Raw genomic sequence first — 17,492 nt, 5'->3', positions numbered from 1 at the left:
AAACGTGCAACTCCGCAGTGAGCACAAAACAACAGAAGCTTCCATAAGCCTTTTTGGCGTTTTCTTTATTTATTTCACGTACATAGTTACATTATCTCCAATAGATTCGAATCAGTGGAATAAAATTTAGCAACAAAATAAGATTATTATTAATTGCCTAAATTATTATATTTCCCAAACATTTCAATTACAAAATCCCTATAAATATCTTTTACGGCACGTAATGACCTCCCTTCTTTGCAGCACTTCTTTTTTATTCGGGAAGAGACGACTAATTTGCTCTAGCATTACTAAAACATTAATTTTTTTTTTTAACCTTAGAACTGTGACAGCTATTTTGTTTACGATATTTTTGTAAAAGCATCGAAATGTTTTAGCGATACCACGGTCAGATTATTTCGACATGTAACATGCAGACGCATAAAAAAGACGCATTGGACGTTCAATATTTCAGTTGTAATAATTATATGCTATATTCTTAACCATTACATCTTAAACAATATAGCAACAATAATATTTCATATGTACATAATTACTAATCCTCTCTACAGCGCTAAACGCGAGCTTGTTTAACCCTTACGTTTGGTCGGACCGCGATATGTAAAGAATATTATAAACTTTACAGCGAATAGTTCTCATGCTCTCTTACAATTAATTTGCTTGTATTCCTTTCATTTACGTTCGCGTGATAAAAGAAAGGTGAAGATGTACGACAAACCAAGAAAAAAAAAAAAAAAAAAAAAAAAGGAGAATATGCTGAGCGTATTATAAGTTCAATCGACAGACTGTGAAAGCTATGCGTTCATATTATTAGTGTGTTTGCTAAACGCTACAACAGTTAGTGCTAGGTTTTTGTCTTTTACTTTTTTTTTTTTTATTTTCTAACTCACGTTTTAACAGACGATCGAACAATGTGACGAATTTAAATCAAACTAGGCCGAGTGAAATATATATCATCAGCTTTCTTAATTGTAGCTTTAGAATGAAAGAGATTGCTCGGCCGTCACCAATTCTTCAATTCGATAGCTACAGGATCATAACTTTCATTAGTTCTTTTTCAATATCCCGTTAAAAAATATGAAAGACGCAAGCATACTATTATCGTTATGAGATTCGCGACAAGATCTTTTCAAGTATATATGTACTTAATATACTTAAAATTTATGTATATATATATATGTATATGCCTATATATATACATAACAAATTCGCGTTTAATATTTATGTTGTCTCGATTAGAATAATATCTCATTCAACTCTAACTCTCGACTTGAGATCTCCTCTTACTGACTGATCATTAACAACGATAACGCATTTTCATTGCGTTCAGATTGGACCTCAGTTTTAAAGTGACGGATAAATTAACGTGGATTATTAGCGTGTGTAGAAAAATACACGCTTGTTGAATTATTTCACATAGCATGTGTACCATAAATATCAAATATGATCATAAATATGCGAGTAATAATTGACTAATTTTGGTTTTACAAGGACATATAATCCCTAATTGTTTTATCCGTTAATTAGTATTTCGTATTTTTATTCTAAGAGCGTTAATAAAGCTCTCGAACTCTTGCAGCTTTCGATCTGATTGGCGAGCTCAATTTCGTAGCGGATCTAAACTTTCTAGAGAAAAGTCATCAGTTCCAATGCACAGCCCTCTACTAAAACCATCCTGCAAATTTTTATTTATGTTACAACATGTCCACTAGAAAAAACTGAAAAGTAGAATCGCACGTTTTACCTTCATCTCCAGTAGCTTCTTGTCTAGCAAACCGATAGCATTTTCCAGTTCTTGTTGGCTAGGATTAGATGTCATGGTCGAAGCTCCAAACTCTCCCATTTCAAACGGATCCTTAAACTCATTCTTTATATTTAAAGTCGGCGTAGGATTGAAAGGTATACTACCAAACAGATCTTCCTTGACTCCGTTTTGACGTCTCGAGTCTTTCGTCTTTGGTGGTGGTGCCACTGTAATAGAAAATACTTTTAGATAACGTGTAATAAAATATAAAAAAAAAAGTAATTAACGTTTATAAAATTTATACATACGTAACGGCGGCGGACTGATTGTGCCATTAGATTGTGAGAAGAAGTTCGATCCCGAAGATAACTGGCCGTTAAGAAGCAGATTGTTATTTGACTGATGATTGGCAAGACCGTTAGTTGCGGTCTCGTAAGCTCGTGGATTGAAATCTTCCTCAAACTCGTCCATTAACAATCCTTCCAATTTGGTGCCAACCGACGGCATTGGTGCTGGCTCATTTCTGTGAAAAGATTAAAAAAAAAAATAATAATACGTAATCAAAAAAACAGAGATTAGTAAAATTTACAATCACGTTGATCATACCCCATAAAATCATCATCAAAACTCTTCTCGAAACTCCTCGGCGGAACTGGCGGTGGTTGCTGAGCTCCATTAGACGTATTTCCATTGCTGTCGTTTACATTCAGCAATGGTTTACTAAGTGTACCATTAACTTGCGGCGAATCCGTAGGAGCTCCAGGTACGTGAAGAATATCAGGTATATTATGCTGCGATAGGTACGCTGACACATCCGCCTAAGCATAAATAAAAACGTGCACAGTCTACAATTATAAAATTAAAGAAGTGTTTATTTATTTTTTAAACGAACCGTGCTTTTAATAGCCGCGACATCCTGCAATCGTTGCCGATAAACGTTGTTCTCATGTTCTAGCCGCTTAATTTTTTGCTGCAGCACCATACAACGTCGTTGCGTTTCCAAATCTTTGCCGGACGTCTCCAAGAACCTTCTGTAAGCCAAATCGAAAGCTTGGCCGATGGTCAGCGTGATCTCCTCGGCTAATTTATCACTGACAAAAACGAAGCACGTGTGCCTCTCCGCGTCCTCTTCTTTCGCGATGAAACTAAAGAACTTTTTCTCTCCCTTGTCGTCGGCACAGTATGAAATCCGATGCAACGGATATTGATGCATAATTCGCTGTAAGAATAATATTCGATTAAGTAGCGGCAAAGTGACCGGTCCTTGAACACGCAAACATGAAATTCCAATTACATACCACGTTAATTAAAAGTTTATTAACGAGTGTCACTAACCTTGGGCGTCGTTTTTGTTTTAGGTTCTTGTATCGCCACGCCATCGATACTTATTGTCAACTCGACCTTCGGGGTTTTCGTGCCTTCGCTCTTCTTCAGCTGCTGATTGAACTTCAGTTTGCAGATCGCCTCCTTAACGACCTCGATGCCTTTAGGTTGATCCACTTCTGTGCTGCCCAAATACTAAAATATCAAATCACAGGAAGATGACGAAAGAAAAAGGAATCAGGTATTCTTCCGTGTGCGCGACTCGTTATAAAAATAGCATTAAAAAAAATATATATACATAAAAAACGATGTTTCCGAGAAATATGCGCGCTAAAAACGCGATACGAATATACTCCTTTATTGATGGGTGTTTTTTTTTTCCAGCACATTCCTCCGCGGTCTGCATATTTTTGCATTGTAATCGTGCATCTCTCGCATGCATCTGTAAATTAGCAACGCACGACATCTCTCGTCAAGGTAATATTTCCGAGAGAAAAGTTGCCTGGCCGCTTGCAGATATGGCTGTATAAATCGGCGTGAACACTTTTACGCAATCAAAACAGCTCAAGAGTTCCGGGCGTCTCAAGTCGCATAAAAGATTTGATTTATCAGACGCAAAGGGTATTCCACCGGCGTGTTGCAAGGTAAGGTATTAGCCGATAAAAATGAAAGACGTCGATCGTGGTAGCGAGGGGAGCGAGAAAAGAAGTCGGTTCTTACGTCAACGGGGAGATAAATTAATCCTAATCGGTAATTAATAGATTGCTCGCAATCGTCACACTTCGCGAGCCGAACAAAAGCAGCGGGGCATTTCATAATGACGTTTGAAAAATAAGACGCACATCTAATGGCAATTTGCGCCGCATTCCTACTACCCGATAAAATGTTTCTGCACTTTAATCTCGCATGCACAACGCGATAAACGTAACACTGACAGATTGCGTGGTATTACCACACGACATTTCGTTGCACAGTTTAACGATCTCTAAACACTTTCATGGCCTTGATCGAACATGAATCCTCGAATAACGGAGACGAAAACCGAAACTATTAAAAAAAAAAAAAACATTTATTTCTTTTTCCTGTCGATTAGTGACATAACAAGTAATTAAATCGATTCCGCAGTCAATCGGAATAAAAAAAAATATTTTATATCGCGAGGAGAAACTTTTCTTAAGCGGAATATCTTAAAAAAAAAAATAAAAAAAAAAAGAAAAGAAAAGAAAAAACACTGAGAGAGGTGGATTGCGGAAATTGAATTCATTCGGAGAAAAAGCATGTCCGGACATGCCAATTCCGCCGTTTCGTGTCTAGTGGTGACGACACGACACTCGTTTCGTTCGTGAGATAGTGAAATCTGGCCGCTCGCAAAGTTTCGAAGTTCAACGAACTCGCGGCGACGCGCCTGTTAGGTCTCGGCGTCTCGAACAACAATTCATCCGTGATATGCCGGTATTCGTATTCACGTGGAAACTCGCGTACGTGTACAGATAACAATTCGAAACGAAAAGCAAGCGCGGGTGCGCGATTGCGCAATTCTTTTTTTCTTTTCTTTTCTTTCCGGTTGACGCGAAATGAATAAACGCTTTGGGCCCGGGGTTCCTTTTCCTATTGCAAGTCATCCAGAAACGATGGGATTCCATAACCGACTAGAAAGTGCAAATCGTGGGTTACTTTCGGTTTTACGTCCGCGTCATTTTAGCGATCGGATGTTGAGCCACTCCCGGTCGTTTAAATTCAACTTGAACCTCTTGGCAAGATATCTGCTCCTTTCATTTTCAGCCTCGTCGGTCATTAAAGGAGATATTCATTTTTCGTGAATTAATTATTATAATATCTTACGTTTCTATGAGACTTTCTTAACTTCTTTTTTTTTCAGAGAAATGCATAATAATTCTATAGCACATAATTTATGCATGTAAATATATTAAATTAAAATTAAAATAAATCTGAAAGTCTTTTCTCCGGAAAAAAAATATAAAATAAAAAATTAAAAAATTAATAAATAAAAATAAATTAAAGAAGATTGAATAATGTCTCAATCAGCCGGTTCTATTTTCATTATACCTTCCATCAATTATTGCTTAATAATAACAGGCAATTTCTCCGACTTTTCCCAGGCCGTATACGCCGCCGCCTCGGCGTTCCGCCCAGCGAAATAATCAACTTAGCTTAATTACTCTCGTTAGCAGTGAAAGGTAATTAGGGAAACGCACGTCAACAAATTTCACGAATGCGTAATAGATATCCTGATCGGCCGAGTTTACGAGCGCGATATACTACCGGAGATGAAATTAAATGCGGAAAAAAAAAACGAAGATAGACGGCACAATAACCTCGACCTTTCATTCCGTTTCGAGATACCGAGAAACGGTGCCAGGATGATACTTGTCGCTCCGTTGTCGTTTATTTCGCAGTTTCACAATCGCGTATCACGACCTTGGTCAACACGCATATATGCTAACAATAAGTTGCATTAAAAAATCAGAACACTCGTCGCATCTTGCCGAGAAAAGCGTGCAATCTTGATCGATTGTTTAAAATAATATTTAATACGAATTTCGATGCGAATTGCGACTCGGAAGAATAATCTTCGCGAACGAGAACCTGCGACGTAAAGATAATGATATAGATATCTTTGCGCAACGTTATTTTTAACGTGTGGAAATTTTCGCGGCGTAGAAATCGCACAATACCTTGACTAGGTAGGCGATGTGCCCTTTTTGGAGCGCGTCCGGTGGGTGTATCCAGTTCCTGCTCGTTCCTGCAAACATAGGAGAGGTCGCGATAAATTTTCAACTCTTCCCCGTAGAAGCGACGAATTATATTTGCTAATACCCAGCCAGGTTACACGTGCTCGGGCCACAGCCCGGTTACTCACCTCCATTTTTGCTCGGCTGATTTTTATTGTTCGCCGAATTCTGCGCCCATTTCAGTAACGTCGAGTTCCTCATGTTTCGAGTCTCTGGTTACAATTGACTCTCAGACACCTCTGCAACATAAATACCAATAAATAAATCACTAAATTAAAGTTAAAAAAAAAAGAAATTAATTTTTAAAAGCAAGTCGCGCAATATAACTAGCGTATCATTTGTAAAAACACAAATAATTCAGATGCATTTAGAAATAAAAAATTTTAACAAATTAATTGCTTAAAACACACACATAAAATATATGATTAAAAAGAAATTTAATTTTTTATTTCTAATGTATAATAATTATTTTCTCTTTCAGACTTCGAAAGATATATATATATATTTCTACACGTTCACGTGAGTTATGTTCCTTCGTTGTTCGTTAGAGTTCGAGCGAAAGGCGCTAGCTTATAAATCGATCTTTTGTCAATAAGAGAGATTTTAATGGGCCGTTGGTAAAACGTCAAGTATCAGCTGTAATTTTTCCTTTCCCTCAATATTCTATGATGTGGAACGTGACTTTTGGACCCTATCCAGGTTACCGTGCGTTCTCCTATTTCTACGATTTCTCGCTCGTCCGCCCTCGTTTTTGTTCACGTATCCCGAAAATCGCTTTTTATTCGCATTTCAGGTTTCTGCGACGCAGAAACCATCGCGCGTATATCATCGCTGCCCGACGGGAGCTCTTGTCCAAAGAGCAGTTTCGTTACGTTACAAAAAAAAAAGGTATAAAAACATGTCTATTGTATGTTCACCTCGATGCAAATTTATATTACACAATTTTCATGATATAAATCTTGCGAATCAGTTTTCTAGTTTTGATATGAAGCAATTATTAATTCGTAAATCACACTTTATACTTCAAAGGTGAAGTATAAAATATTTAAATAGATTTAAAAAAAATCAAAAGCTAACGTCGTTGTGTAACAATTATTGTAATCTCTCATATTTTGCAATTGTAATTACAGCCGCGCTATTACGTCCGACAGTTTCGATCGCATTGGTATGAATTACGGATCTAGATTGACGCGGCCCTGAGGGAGAATGCAATAAGAGCATGCGTTCTGTCCTCTCCTTGCTCTTTCATTGGAAACGATTGCAGTCGCGAAATCTTTGTTCGACGCCTCCCGTCATTTCTCCCTCCCTCCCTTTCCGCGCGAGATCCAGTTATCTTTATCATTCCTACACCGAGGAACGCGACTGAATCTTTCGACGTAACGCTAGGCGTCTGTAATGTATGTTCATAGAAAAATCAGGTCAATTACATGCGCGCTGTTGCACATGCACACGCACAATCGCGCGCGACGCGGTGTTAATGACAAAGTTTTTCTCTCACGCCTCGCGTATCTATCAGTTTCTGCCTCATCTTTTCCTCTCCTTTCTCTGGCGGGATATCCAATCGTCATCGCGGGGCGATTTGAAATTAAATGAGGAATCCCGGTTGAATCCATTGTTCGCTCGCGGACGCCGCGAACGTCGTGTGAAATCCACTTAACGCGCGGACGATCGGTTCGCGGTATACCAGCGATCAGCCTTGAAGACGAAGGCTAAAATCCTTTCGCGTTTCATCATTCCCGCGCGTGACACCGCCGCGGACTTTGAGATATAAAATATCAAATTGGATCAAGCCGCGTAGCGGCGCATTTTCGTTACGCGCGCGTACGTCGATCCCAGCCCGTCCTATTTCCATGCGTATTGTTCCGCAGCTCTCGCATAACAGAACAGCTGGCGCAGGTACTGTTTAATTTTAATCTCCCATGCGCGGGGAAAATTGTAGTCGCTATCACTCGCGTGTACGAGGCAACCGGTCACCGGTTGATCCGCATTTGGAAGACAATACAGCTGGAAGAGCATTGTTGAAGCTTGTGAAACGCAAAACGACTCGAGAACTCGATACCTCGTGCCCGTCGATAGTGTTTAAATATCATTTTGCGCGCGGTCGCGAGTTTGGCCTGAGCGCGCAGTGTCATTATATACGTGGGCGTGTGTTTGCGCGAGATTAAACAGCTTATCTATATATACCTTCCTCTCTAACAAAAGAGGAATGCAGCCTCGCGAGAACGCGTATCCGCCCGGAATTCCGAGACCGCCTACCGCCGCACGCGAGCCACGAAGGTGGCCGGGCATCGGAATAGAAATTTTTCCACCGCCGCGTATGGAAACCGTCTGACGTCCGCGGTTAATTCGGCAATGATTCGCGATCACGAGTGAGCGGGCTGAGCAGCCGAGACTGAAATCTTTCCGCTCGATACGCGCGAGCGCGAAAGTCCCGCGGTACCGAAACGTGCTCGCACGGCTAGACTTACTTTAGCGCGACTGATAGAAAATTGGTCAGGACCGAAGTTCCGGGATCTGTTAACGCCGAATGTCTTCGATTAATTTCGCTGAGCGATCTAAAGGCGACGGCTGGGTCGGATTAAATTTTACGCAACTGTATTAAAAAAAAAAAAAAAAAAAAAAAAAAGGAGTTGAAAAATTAATAAGATAAAAAATAATTGTCTTTAAATCGACGATAAGCGTCGATCGTCTTGGCGTGGACCGTCTTCGAAGGAGATCGACGTTGCGCGCCGCGGTCAATTCGGAAATGAACGTAATCGCTTTTGTGCGGTTCAAGTGGACGGCGGCCGGTGTCCCGCGGCCATGCCATTTGAGAGGCGTTTAAGCGCTGAAAGGTAGAGGTTCGGATTTAATGCACGACTTCCTATTCCTCCCACGTAGGCGCAAAGAGGTCGAGCGCCAAAGCCGAAGCGCGTTGCGCCGGCCGTTGCCGCGCCGCGCCGTGCGAACGGATCACGCCGCGGATCTGTGCCGCTCTCTTTCTTTGTCGTGTGATACATCAAACTGTCCGCCCCCGTTCCTCTACTCTTCGCGTGTTTTCGCAGTCGCCGGGGCGCGCCGCGAGTGCAATTCGCGGCGGACAATGCTTGTGAAATAATTAAGTAAATTAATATCTTTTTTTCTCTCTCTCCCTTTTCCTTCGTTGATTATAAACCCACCGAACAAAAGCGACGATCGCGAGGGTCTCGGTAATATTAAAAATATTCCCGCAACAGCGAGATATTCTTCCGCGACGGACGTGAGGTTTCATGCGCGTCTACATACGGTCAGGTAAAATTTGAAAATCAAAGACCGCCGAGTGTACGCGTACCTACCAAGCTCCGCGGCGCCTATCCTTTCCCAATAAATGCTTCCGATACGTATAATACGTATAACAAGCGGCCTTTTCCTTTTTCCGGATTCCCCGCGTCTGTTTTCTCGCGCGTTACATCTATATCTTTTTTCTATTTCTTTTCCTCTTTCGTCAACGTAGGTTGTCGCAAGTCCCTCCCTCCTCCCTGTGGGAACCGTGAAAGCTGGCCCCGGTTTATTATTCGCGGAACTTTCATAACGCGATGATGCGCCGTCGAGATTTTAGCTCGCAGCAGGAAAAGTCGTCTCGCTATTTATTACGCGAAAGCGAACTCGGGCTGCGTTTTATTAAAGTTATTAAACGCATGAGCTGCGGGCGCGGTGTGACGCGAGTTGCGTGTATAACGATACGCGCTCGATCGGGCCCCGATTTCCAGAGAGGCCGCTGAAGAAAGTAGAACCCTCTCGCGCCGCGGTCATGCACGACCGCGCATAAGCACGATAAGCAGCTTCGCGAAGAGCAAGATCGCGCACGAAAGGCATGTTTCGCGGGCGCCTACATCCGCCGGGGGAATAGATTATCCCGTTTCGCGATAAGAAGGAAAGTATCGGTTTTTACGCCGTGCCGGGCCGCGCCACAATTAGGCAATAATTGAGAACGGCAGTTTTAGTCGTTTCCTCGACACGTAACTCGCTATTAATAGCGACGGGGCAGCGAGTGCACGCGTGCACATAGACGTAAGAGCGTAATGGGCTATTTGTAGAATAAAAAAAAAAATATATATATATACGCGGATTCTTTATCCGCTTCGCGTCTCGTCCGGAAGCGTTCGACGCTTTAATTATTCGACGCGAGAAGGGCCAACAAAAGGTATCGCAACAACCACGCGTCACGCGCGTTACGTGCGTTTCAAATGCGTGACACGTACAACGAGGCGAATAGATAGCGGTCCTTTCACGAGCGAAGGGAGGCGACGCTCGCATGGGCGCATCGAGAGCGGCATCGAAATTCCACGCGTTAGGAACGCGAATGCGAGGCGATCGTGTCTCGACGTACGAATGAAAGGACCCTCTATTCGACGCCACTCCGCCGGAAACACAAAGAAAAATCCTGGCCACAAAAGGCCCCGCGCTCGAGGGAAATGTCTTCACGAACGGCACTCTTGAGCAACCGGCGTTACGACAACGTGATCTTATTTGTGATTCTAACATGCGCATCGGGATTATATTTCAATGTTTTCTCGGTAGAATAAAATCTTTTTCTCCCTTTTTTTTTCTAATCGTTTTCAGACAAATGCAAAAAACAATAGGGAATTAAATGTTGCGACATAAAAAAGAAAAAAGCGTTTGTAATTATTTGTAATTACTATATTATTATTTGTAATTACTATATATATTCCTTTCTTGGCTGCTGCTGAAGTATTCCTATCTTAAAAAATTGATGTGACGCGTAAATTAGCTGTTAATTGTTACTGCTTAAAACCGACGCTGATTAGTTCTCTCTCGTTTGGTTTGCTTCACGCCAGGCGAGAGTCAACGTCGGCTATCTAATCGGAGATTTGAGATTCGATTTAATTTGCAACTGCGATTTTTTAAAAGATACGTGAAAAAAATTTAAAGCGTGCGCAAAATTTGTTCTGGTAATTAAAGAAAAGATAAGGGTGAGCCGCGTACGTGCCGCGCGCGAGCTACGTTCTCCCTACTACCCTCACTCTCGCTGTCCTTCTCCAGCGGTAGAACGAGACGTACGTACGCAGCACGTGCTCCGTACGTATTAAAGATCTACGGACAATCGACGGGCCAGGGGCACATAATCTGGCGTGAATTATCTTCCTGGATTAATCGTGCGTGCCGGCGACTACATCTTTTCGATATAAAGTAAGTGTATGTGTACATTTAATTCGCGTCTCTTTGCCGTAAACGATGTGTCGACGAGTACAATCGGGCTTAGGGGAAGAAGGTTTCGATCGACCAGTGCGCGATAGATTCGGGAGATATTCGCTCGTGGTATAGGAATGCGATGCCTGAAAATCTTTTTGTTAACATATTATTATAACTGAGCAGTGATCGGGAACAGAGATCGGTCACGCGCGCGACGGAGCAACCTCAAGGATCACGGGGAAAGGGGATGGGTGCTTGCTAGCGGCGGTCAGCCGGCTCGTTTCTCATACGCATTGCGTAGGTCCAGTACTCAACGGTGTAGGCGCGGGGAACGCAGGGAGTAGCGGGAACGGGGTGCGCTAGCTGTGCTAACGCTAGAATGTGCGTCCGGTCACCCGCAGTTAAAAAACGCGAACGCTAAGATAAAAACAATACGCGCTGAATAATCTAGTAAACAGAACAGACTATTAACTGTAATTTTTCTGTTTCAGATAATACTCTCATCATTGAAGGACCACCTCGACACCCCGCAGACATCCTGAGAGGAGGAGGAGGCTCAGGAAGGGTATCCTGCCCCAGCGGAGCAACCCCGGGGTAAGTATCAATTTTTCTTTGGAATAAAATGCTTCAGATTTTTTATAACATTTTTCTATTATTTTATTTAATTAGATTAAATATCTATAAAATAATTTTTTCATTTTTCTGTTACAGATCAAGAGGAACTCCGCTGCAGTGCAGTGTTCAGTGAAGAACAAAGTGCCGTACGCCGATATCAGTGATAATACGAACCGCAGCCGGTTCGTCGGTCGATTCGGGAGTGCCGCTAGTTATCGCGCGCTTTTCTTTACGATAATTTTTTACGAGAGCGCGTTCGCGTGTGTCTGTGCGCGGAAGGATGGCTCGTCACGTCCCATCTGAGAGGAGGAGCAGGCCCGGGAAGGGCATCTTGCATCGGCGGAGCAACTTTTAGGTAAATATAAATTTTTTTCCTTTAATTTGTCATTTTATTAACTTTATTTTTATTTATTTTCATTAAAGAATCGAATACATACGCGTAATTTTTTTTTATTTAAGCGTTAACTATTTTCAGCACGTCTACATTAATATTTTTCATTTTATGTTACAGCCACCGGCAGAATTTTACAACTCCGCTGAAATTCTTGCAGATTGGTAAGTCATATAATTTTTTCTTGACGTTTATAATTGGTAATAAATAAAAAATGAAATAATTACTTTATATTTCGCGATCACTTCTCTACTTTGATACGTCGAACGTTATACGAGTTATGCGCGGTTTATGTATCGTATATCATTTGCACGAACGAGCGAGAACGAGAGATGTCAAGGTTAATTAGTCACCGTAGCTTCTGAATCGACACGCGTTGAAAAACACGTTCCTTTATTTTACTTTTTAATCGCAGGGGTCTGATTGTCTAATCTAATTGTCCCTGATGTTTGTACGAAATTTTCGAACAATCTGCGCGCGTGAAGTTTAATTGGCACGCGCGATAATTAAAACAGAATCGTAGATGCGACGCATCTTCGAACGTCACTCGTCACAGACGATAATAACTGTCCCCAGGCGGTTAATCTATTAAGTGTTTAATCGGAAAGATGTATCGCAAAATGTTCATATGCTAATAAACGAGCATGCATTGTTGGACATTGGATGCGTATGTACAAAGTTGCATGTGGCATTAAAAAGATAGAGAGAGAGAGAGAAAAAAAAAGAGAGAAAGAGAGACGTACTGGATTCAAGGATAGCGTTGTATTAATGACACGCTGTTACTCGGTGTAAAAAATAGCCGAGTGATGATTGATGAGAAAATTTAATATCGCATTGATAAAAGATATTAAAATAATTTGAGCAAATTTGTTTTGATTTACGAGACGCTCCGGTTTAATCAATAAATAATTAATTACAAAATTTGACGAGCTATCTTTGGACCACGACGTGTGCTCGAGAAGGAAGTATTATTTCTCGATAATATCGGAGAGGAAAAAGAAAGAGGGAATAAAAGAAAGGAGCAAGAAGTTGAGAACCTTCAGTTATTATTCAAATGTCGAAGCTGTTATTATGCCTCATTTTCTTAATCGGGCTGTTATCCTCGATTCCACAGACAAATGTAAGATTACGTACGCTTCCGGGATTGTAACAATATTAAATTACCAAGAGCAACTCCAGTTCATTGGTACTCGATACAGATAATTAAACACGAATATGCTCGGCTTCGGAGAAAAATAAGACTTAATTGATACAAAGTTCGGGGTTGATATGCCCGAGCTATGTACTTAGAAGCTCAGATAAAAAAGATGACGGGATTCGTATCCGAGTAACTCGTACTTAGAGACCTAACGCGACGAAGAGACAATAAACGTCCCCTGTTCGCTACGCTACCAGACTGCATTCCGCCGATACGCGTTTGACATCACTTAAATCACTGACCCATTTGCAAATCGTTAACGTGTATAATTATCACGAGCGATCCGCGTCGCGAATAATCATGCGCCTTCCTTTCGCTGCGAGTATCAACAACTTTCACTGCCAATTTCGATCGTCAGCAAAGTGAGATCGAACTTTTTACGCCCTCCTAATTATTATACGATTACATCCCGCGATTCAGCTATCGTTAACGTTATACTTTTTACATTACAATGCGGTTCGAAGTACTTCGGTAAAGATCCCTGAGCGCGTTCGTTTAATCGCTTCATCGATCATCGGCGTATCGACGACGCCGAGTTTTGCGCGTGGAAAAGCGCGTTCGCGCGTCAGCGAGAGAAACGCTTTCCTGGAATTTGTAATTACCCGACACTGGCACCATTAGACGGTTGTTAAACACACGGGCCATAGGCGCGGCATCACCCGGCGCGCATCTAACCCCGGCTGATGCATATGTTGAAGTGGCAGGTTGCATAACGTTCAAGGTGAAACTCCCCCACCGTCAACGAGACAATCGCGTTTCGCAGCCGTTGCAGCCGCAGCTGCCGACCGCCCGTCGGCGGTGCCCGGTGGTCAATTAGTATCGCTGTTAATTCAATCACTGCCTCGCCTATGGTAGGATCCGGTCGACCGACTGATCGACGGGGCGTCCATCCGAATGCGCTGTACCGAGCGCATCAAAGTCGCACCGCATCGCGTTTCTCTCTCGCCCTCGGCAAAATCGCCGATTTCCGCCCTGCCGAGAATTTAGTCGCTGATTCTTTCCGAAACCTAACATCTTTATGCCAATACGGGGAGCCGTCACGTCAAAGATCGGACGAGGTCGCCCACCTGGCCAGACTTTTGCTTCCGTATCTCACCCCTACGCAGGTTAAAGTTATCGAAGGATCTCTACGCGGAATATTACGACGAACGTTATATCGAATATTAATTTCGACCGGAAAGAAAAATAATTAACAAGTTGCAGTAGAGTTCAATTTCTTGGACTGGAGAACGCGAATCGAGATAGAGAGTCGGAGATTGTTATTGGAGACATCCTCTCGCGGAGGACTTTCATTCGAGAGATAAAAGCAAAAATCCTTCGAGCGTGATACCCGGCGCGCGGAACGCAAAAAGCAAATCGGCCCGATAACGCGAGTGAAAATTCGATTTGCATAGAAAGGATGACGTTAAAAAAAAAAGCGCATTGAAGCTCGCGCGGGTTTCTTCGCGAGTCGTTAACCGGGAATCGGTTGGCCCGTACTAATCGCCGCGGAATGACTGTGACGTTTTAATGAGGTAAACTTAATTTTTCCGGCGGATGCAGTCAATTAGAAAATGGCCGGTCGCACTTTCTCCCGGGTTTCTGACGCCTTCGGCGCGGCTCGAGGGAAAAATCTTGTGGGTCGTGACCCACATGGTCAACCATCGCGACAGCTTTAACCTTCCGTCTATCGCAAGAAACATTCACGCTCAAAATAGAACGCAGCTCTATATATTCCATATTATTTTTGTCGGGCATTCTCAGCTCGCAAATCGAGCTACTTAAAAAGATTAAGAAACGTCACGCTCGACGAAGTCTTTAGTCTCCCCATTCGATTCTCCTACCCGAACCCCCCTCGTGCCTGTTTTTCCAATTAATATTATTCAACATTTGTATGTTTTACTAAAGCTCTCGGCGCTTTGATATACGCAACAACGTTCCCCTGTTCTCCTCGCTCTAAATCTGCTTTTAAACGTGATGCGCGCGTTATCCCACCGCGCTTACGCCGGTAACATACCCGCGGGTACAATGGCCAGGTAACAAGCAAAAAGAAATCAGCGTCTAATATTCTCATACCAAACGTAAAAATGTTCTATTGTTTGTACCATTACGTACGCAGGATGCGCCGACGGAAAATGTTTCGCTTCCGCGCGCAATGATGAATCGCGCCTGACAAGTAAAAGAAAAGATCGTATGTATATAGATCGCGATCACAATGCGATGATAACGAAAGCAAGATTTACGAGGAGATTATTTAGAGGAAACCGCATTACTCTTTTTACGGTGCGTGTCTGGAGTGTTTTTAATGTGGATCTTGGTTCTCATAATACGACAATGCAGCGATATATATGCTAATTGATGAATACAATTTGAAGCTGTTACACGCAGCTTGCGTCGCGGCTCTTTCTTTCGATTCGCATGGATTTTATTTTAATGAATTGAAATAATACTCGCTAAAAATTACCTAATATTTATTATTTATAACGTAACATGTAAGAGGCCTGTAAAATGCTACCCGGTTAAAAAAAAAACAGATAAAGAAGCAGGTCTTCGAGATAGGCACGAAATGCCCGCAACGTTTTTCGATAGCGCACGTATTTTTAAGGTAAGACCGTACCGTGGAAAAATCTTTACGTGTGTTTATAGAATTTTGTCTCTGCAGTAAGATTCCGCTCGTTTTGCACGCAAACTTTATGCAAGTGACAATAAAGATAGTTTTGACTTTGGTGGAGGCACGATCGGAGCGGAGTCTCAAAATCTCCCTATCTTGGAATACGTTTTAAACTTCGCTCGTTTGACAGCTGATATTTTTCCTTTCTTGTTCTCTTAGGTCATCTCGGGTAGATAAGATTAAAATTTCAAAAAAGCCACTCAAATCCCTTATCGGCTTCGACGTGATTTTTTTTTGTCTTTTTTGTAATTTTTAAACGCTTCACGTTTACATCGATTGTCGTTGACTTTTGACACGAGTTTTCCGTATCGAGAACTGATAATTTATGGATCGTTCGAGGAGTTAAAGTATTATAAGCGCCAGGCGGTGCTTGGTGCTGAACAATATTTTTCAAGTCCACTCGTCACGAAAAACTAACGGCAAGTCGATAGCCTTTGCTCGAGACGGAATCTTACGTATCGTCGCGTCAAAGGCGACATTCTCGTCGCCGTTTCGAAGCATTTAAAATCATGCGATAAGATCGCGCGGCATTCTTGAATCAGCCGGGTCGAGTGCTGCATTTCTTAGCAATCTCGCGTGGGCAATAAGAAAAAGAAAAGAAAAGAAACTTAAAGAACTCGCTCGCGAGCTGCGTCGTAAAATTATTTATCTAGCAAACGTTTGCTTAATTACGCATCGCTGATTAACATACGTTAAGACATTCCCAAAATATAAAATACGCGTGACTAATGAGTCTTTAAAACGGCCGAGTATTCGAGCTCGTACGGTATCGAAACCTCCAGTTTTTAAAATCCAGGCATTATTATCACCTCTCGCGGATAAGATATTTCCATCGCGGAAATTTTTCTTTTTTTCCCCTCCCGATTTGTCCAGTACATTCCGGATAAACTTGTTCATCGATCCAGCTGGGATCGGCCGTCCGGGGCTTTTAAGAGACGCTATAGCGAATGGCACGGCCTTTCGTGGCCCCCGGAGGGCAACCGGCGAACGACGAGACGGCCTTGTAAAAACTGATACTGTTACTTCCGAGATGCACGGACGGCTCTCCCAGTGGCTGCGTCTAATTGCATTCGCGAGGAAACGAAGTGAGAAGCGAGTCATTATCGGAGGAGCGTGCTGTTTAACGTCACAGACAGCTAATTGTCGCTAGATTTATTGTCGACAGCGCGCCGTTATCAGCAGCGGGGGCGTCCACGCTCGTGTAATTATGATAAATATGTCGTTGCTCAAATTGTCTCGTTTAGAGTGAATGAAATTAATTGCGGGAATAAGGCGCGTGAGGTGCGCACGTCGGAATCACTCCGCGTTAATCCGCCGTGTCAATAAAAAAAAAAAGATAAAAATAAATTCGTAACGCGTCACCGTCTGGAAATACCTGAAATATGGATCTTTTTCCTAACGCGAGCGGCGCAAGACGAACTCCGTCAGGTTTCGTCATTTCAGAATGCCACCTGTTGATCGCGCCCTTGATACCCTTGTCCCGATTCGGATATCTACGATTCGCTGGCGATCAAAGCAAGTGATTCGCGCCGCGGTGGTTCGCCGTTTCGATCGCGGGGAAAGGTACCGATTTCTCCGCGTCGGATTGCGCGGACCTGCCCATTGTTCGGCCGCTAATGAAGACCGGGCTTCTACGATATAGAGCA

At 42.5% G+C, this 17,492-nt stretch overlaps 1 protein-coding gene across 2 annotated transcripts in view; it reads right to left on the bottom strand.

The window, feature by feature from the left end:
* Nucleotides 1–39: 39 nt before the first annotated feature.
* Nucleotides 40–17,492, bottom strand: part of LOC139109319 (PTB domain-containing engulfment adapter protein 1) — a 28,427-nt gene continuing 10,974 nt past the window's right edge. For both annotated transcript variants that reach the window (XM_070668291.1, XM_070668290.1), the window contains exons 2-9: nt 5,949–6,059; nt 5,764–5,831; nt 3,080–3,262; nt 2,637–2,963; nt 2,351–2,562; nt 2,053–2,267; nt 1,745–1,971; nt 40–1,675 (exon numbers count right to left, since the gene is read on the bottom strand). In XM_070668291.1, the coding sequence (XP_070524392.1) occupies nt 1,601–1,675; nt 1,745–1,971; nt 2,053–2,267; nt 2,351–2,562; nt 2,637–2,963; nt 3,080–3,262; nt 5,764–5,831; nt 5,949–6,021 (1,380 nt within the window). In that variant the 5' untranslated portion in view covers nt 6,022–6,059 and the 3' untranslated portion in view covers nt 40–1,600. The remainder of the gene's footprint in view (nt 1,676–1,744; nt 1,972–2,052; nt 2,268–2,350; nt 2,563–2,636; nt 2,964–3,079; nt 3,263–5,763; nt 5,832–5,948; nt 6,060–17,492) is intronic.

This window comes from Cardiocondyla obscurior, linkage group LG17 (assembly GCF_019399895.1).
Source record: "Cardiocondyla obscurior isolate alpha-2009 linkage group LG17, Cobs3.1, whole genome shotgun sequence".
Classification (NCBI taxonomy): Eukaryota; Metazoa; Arthropoda; class Insecta; order Hymenoptera; family Formicidae; genus Cardiocondyla; species Cardiocondyla obscurior.
Note: the sequence above shows the minus strand (reverse complement) of the source record. Positions and strands in the feature narration are given on the sequence as shown.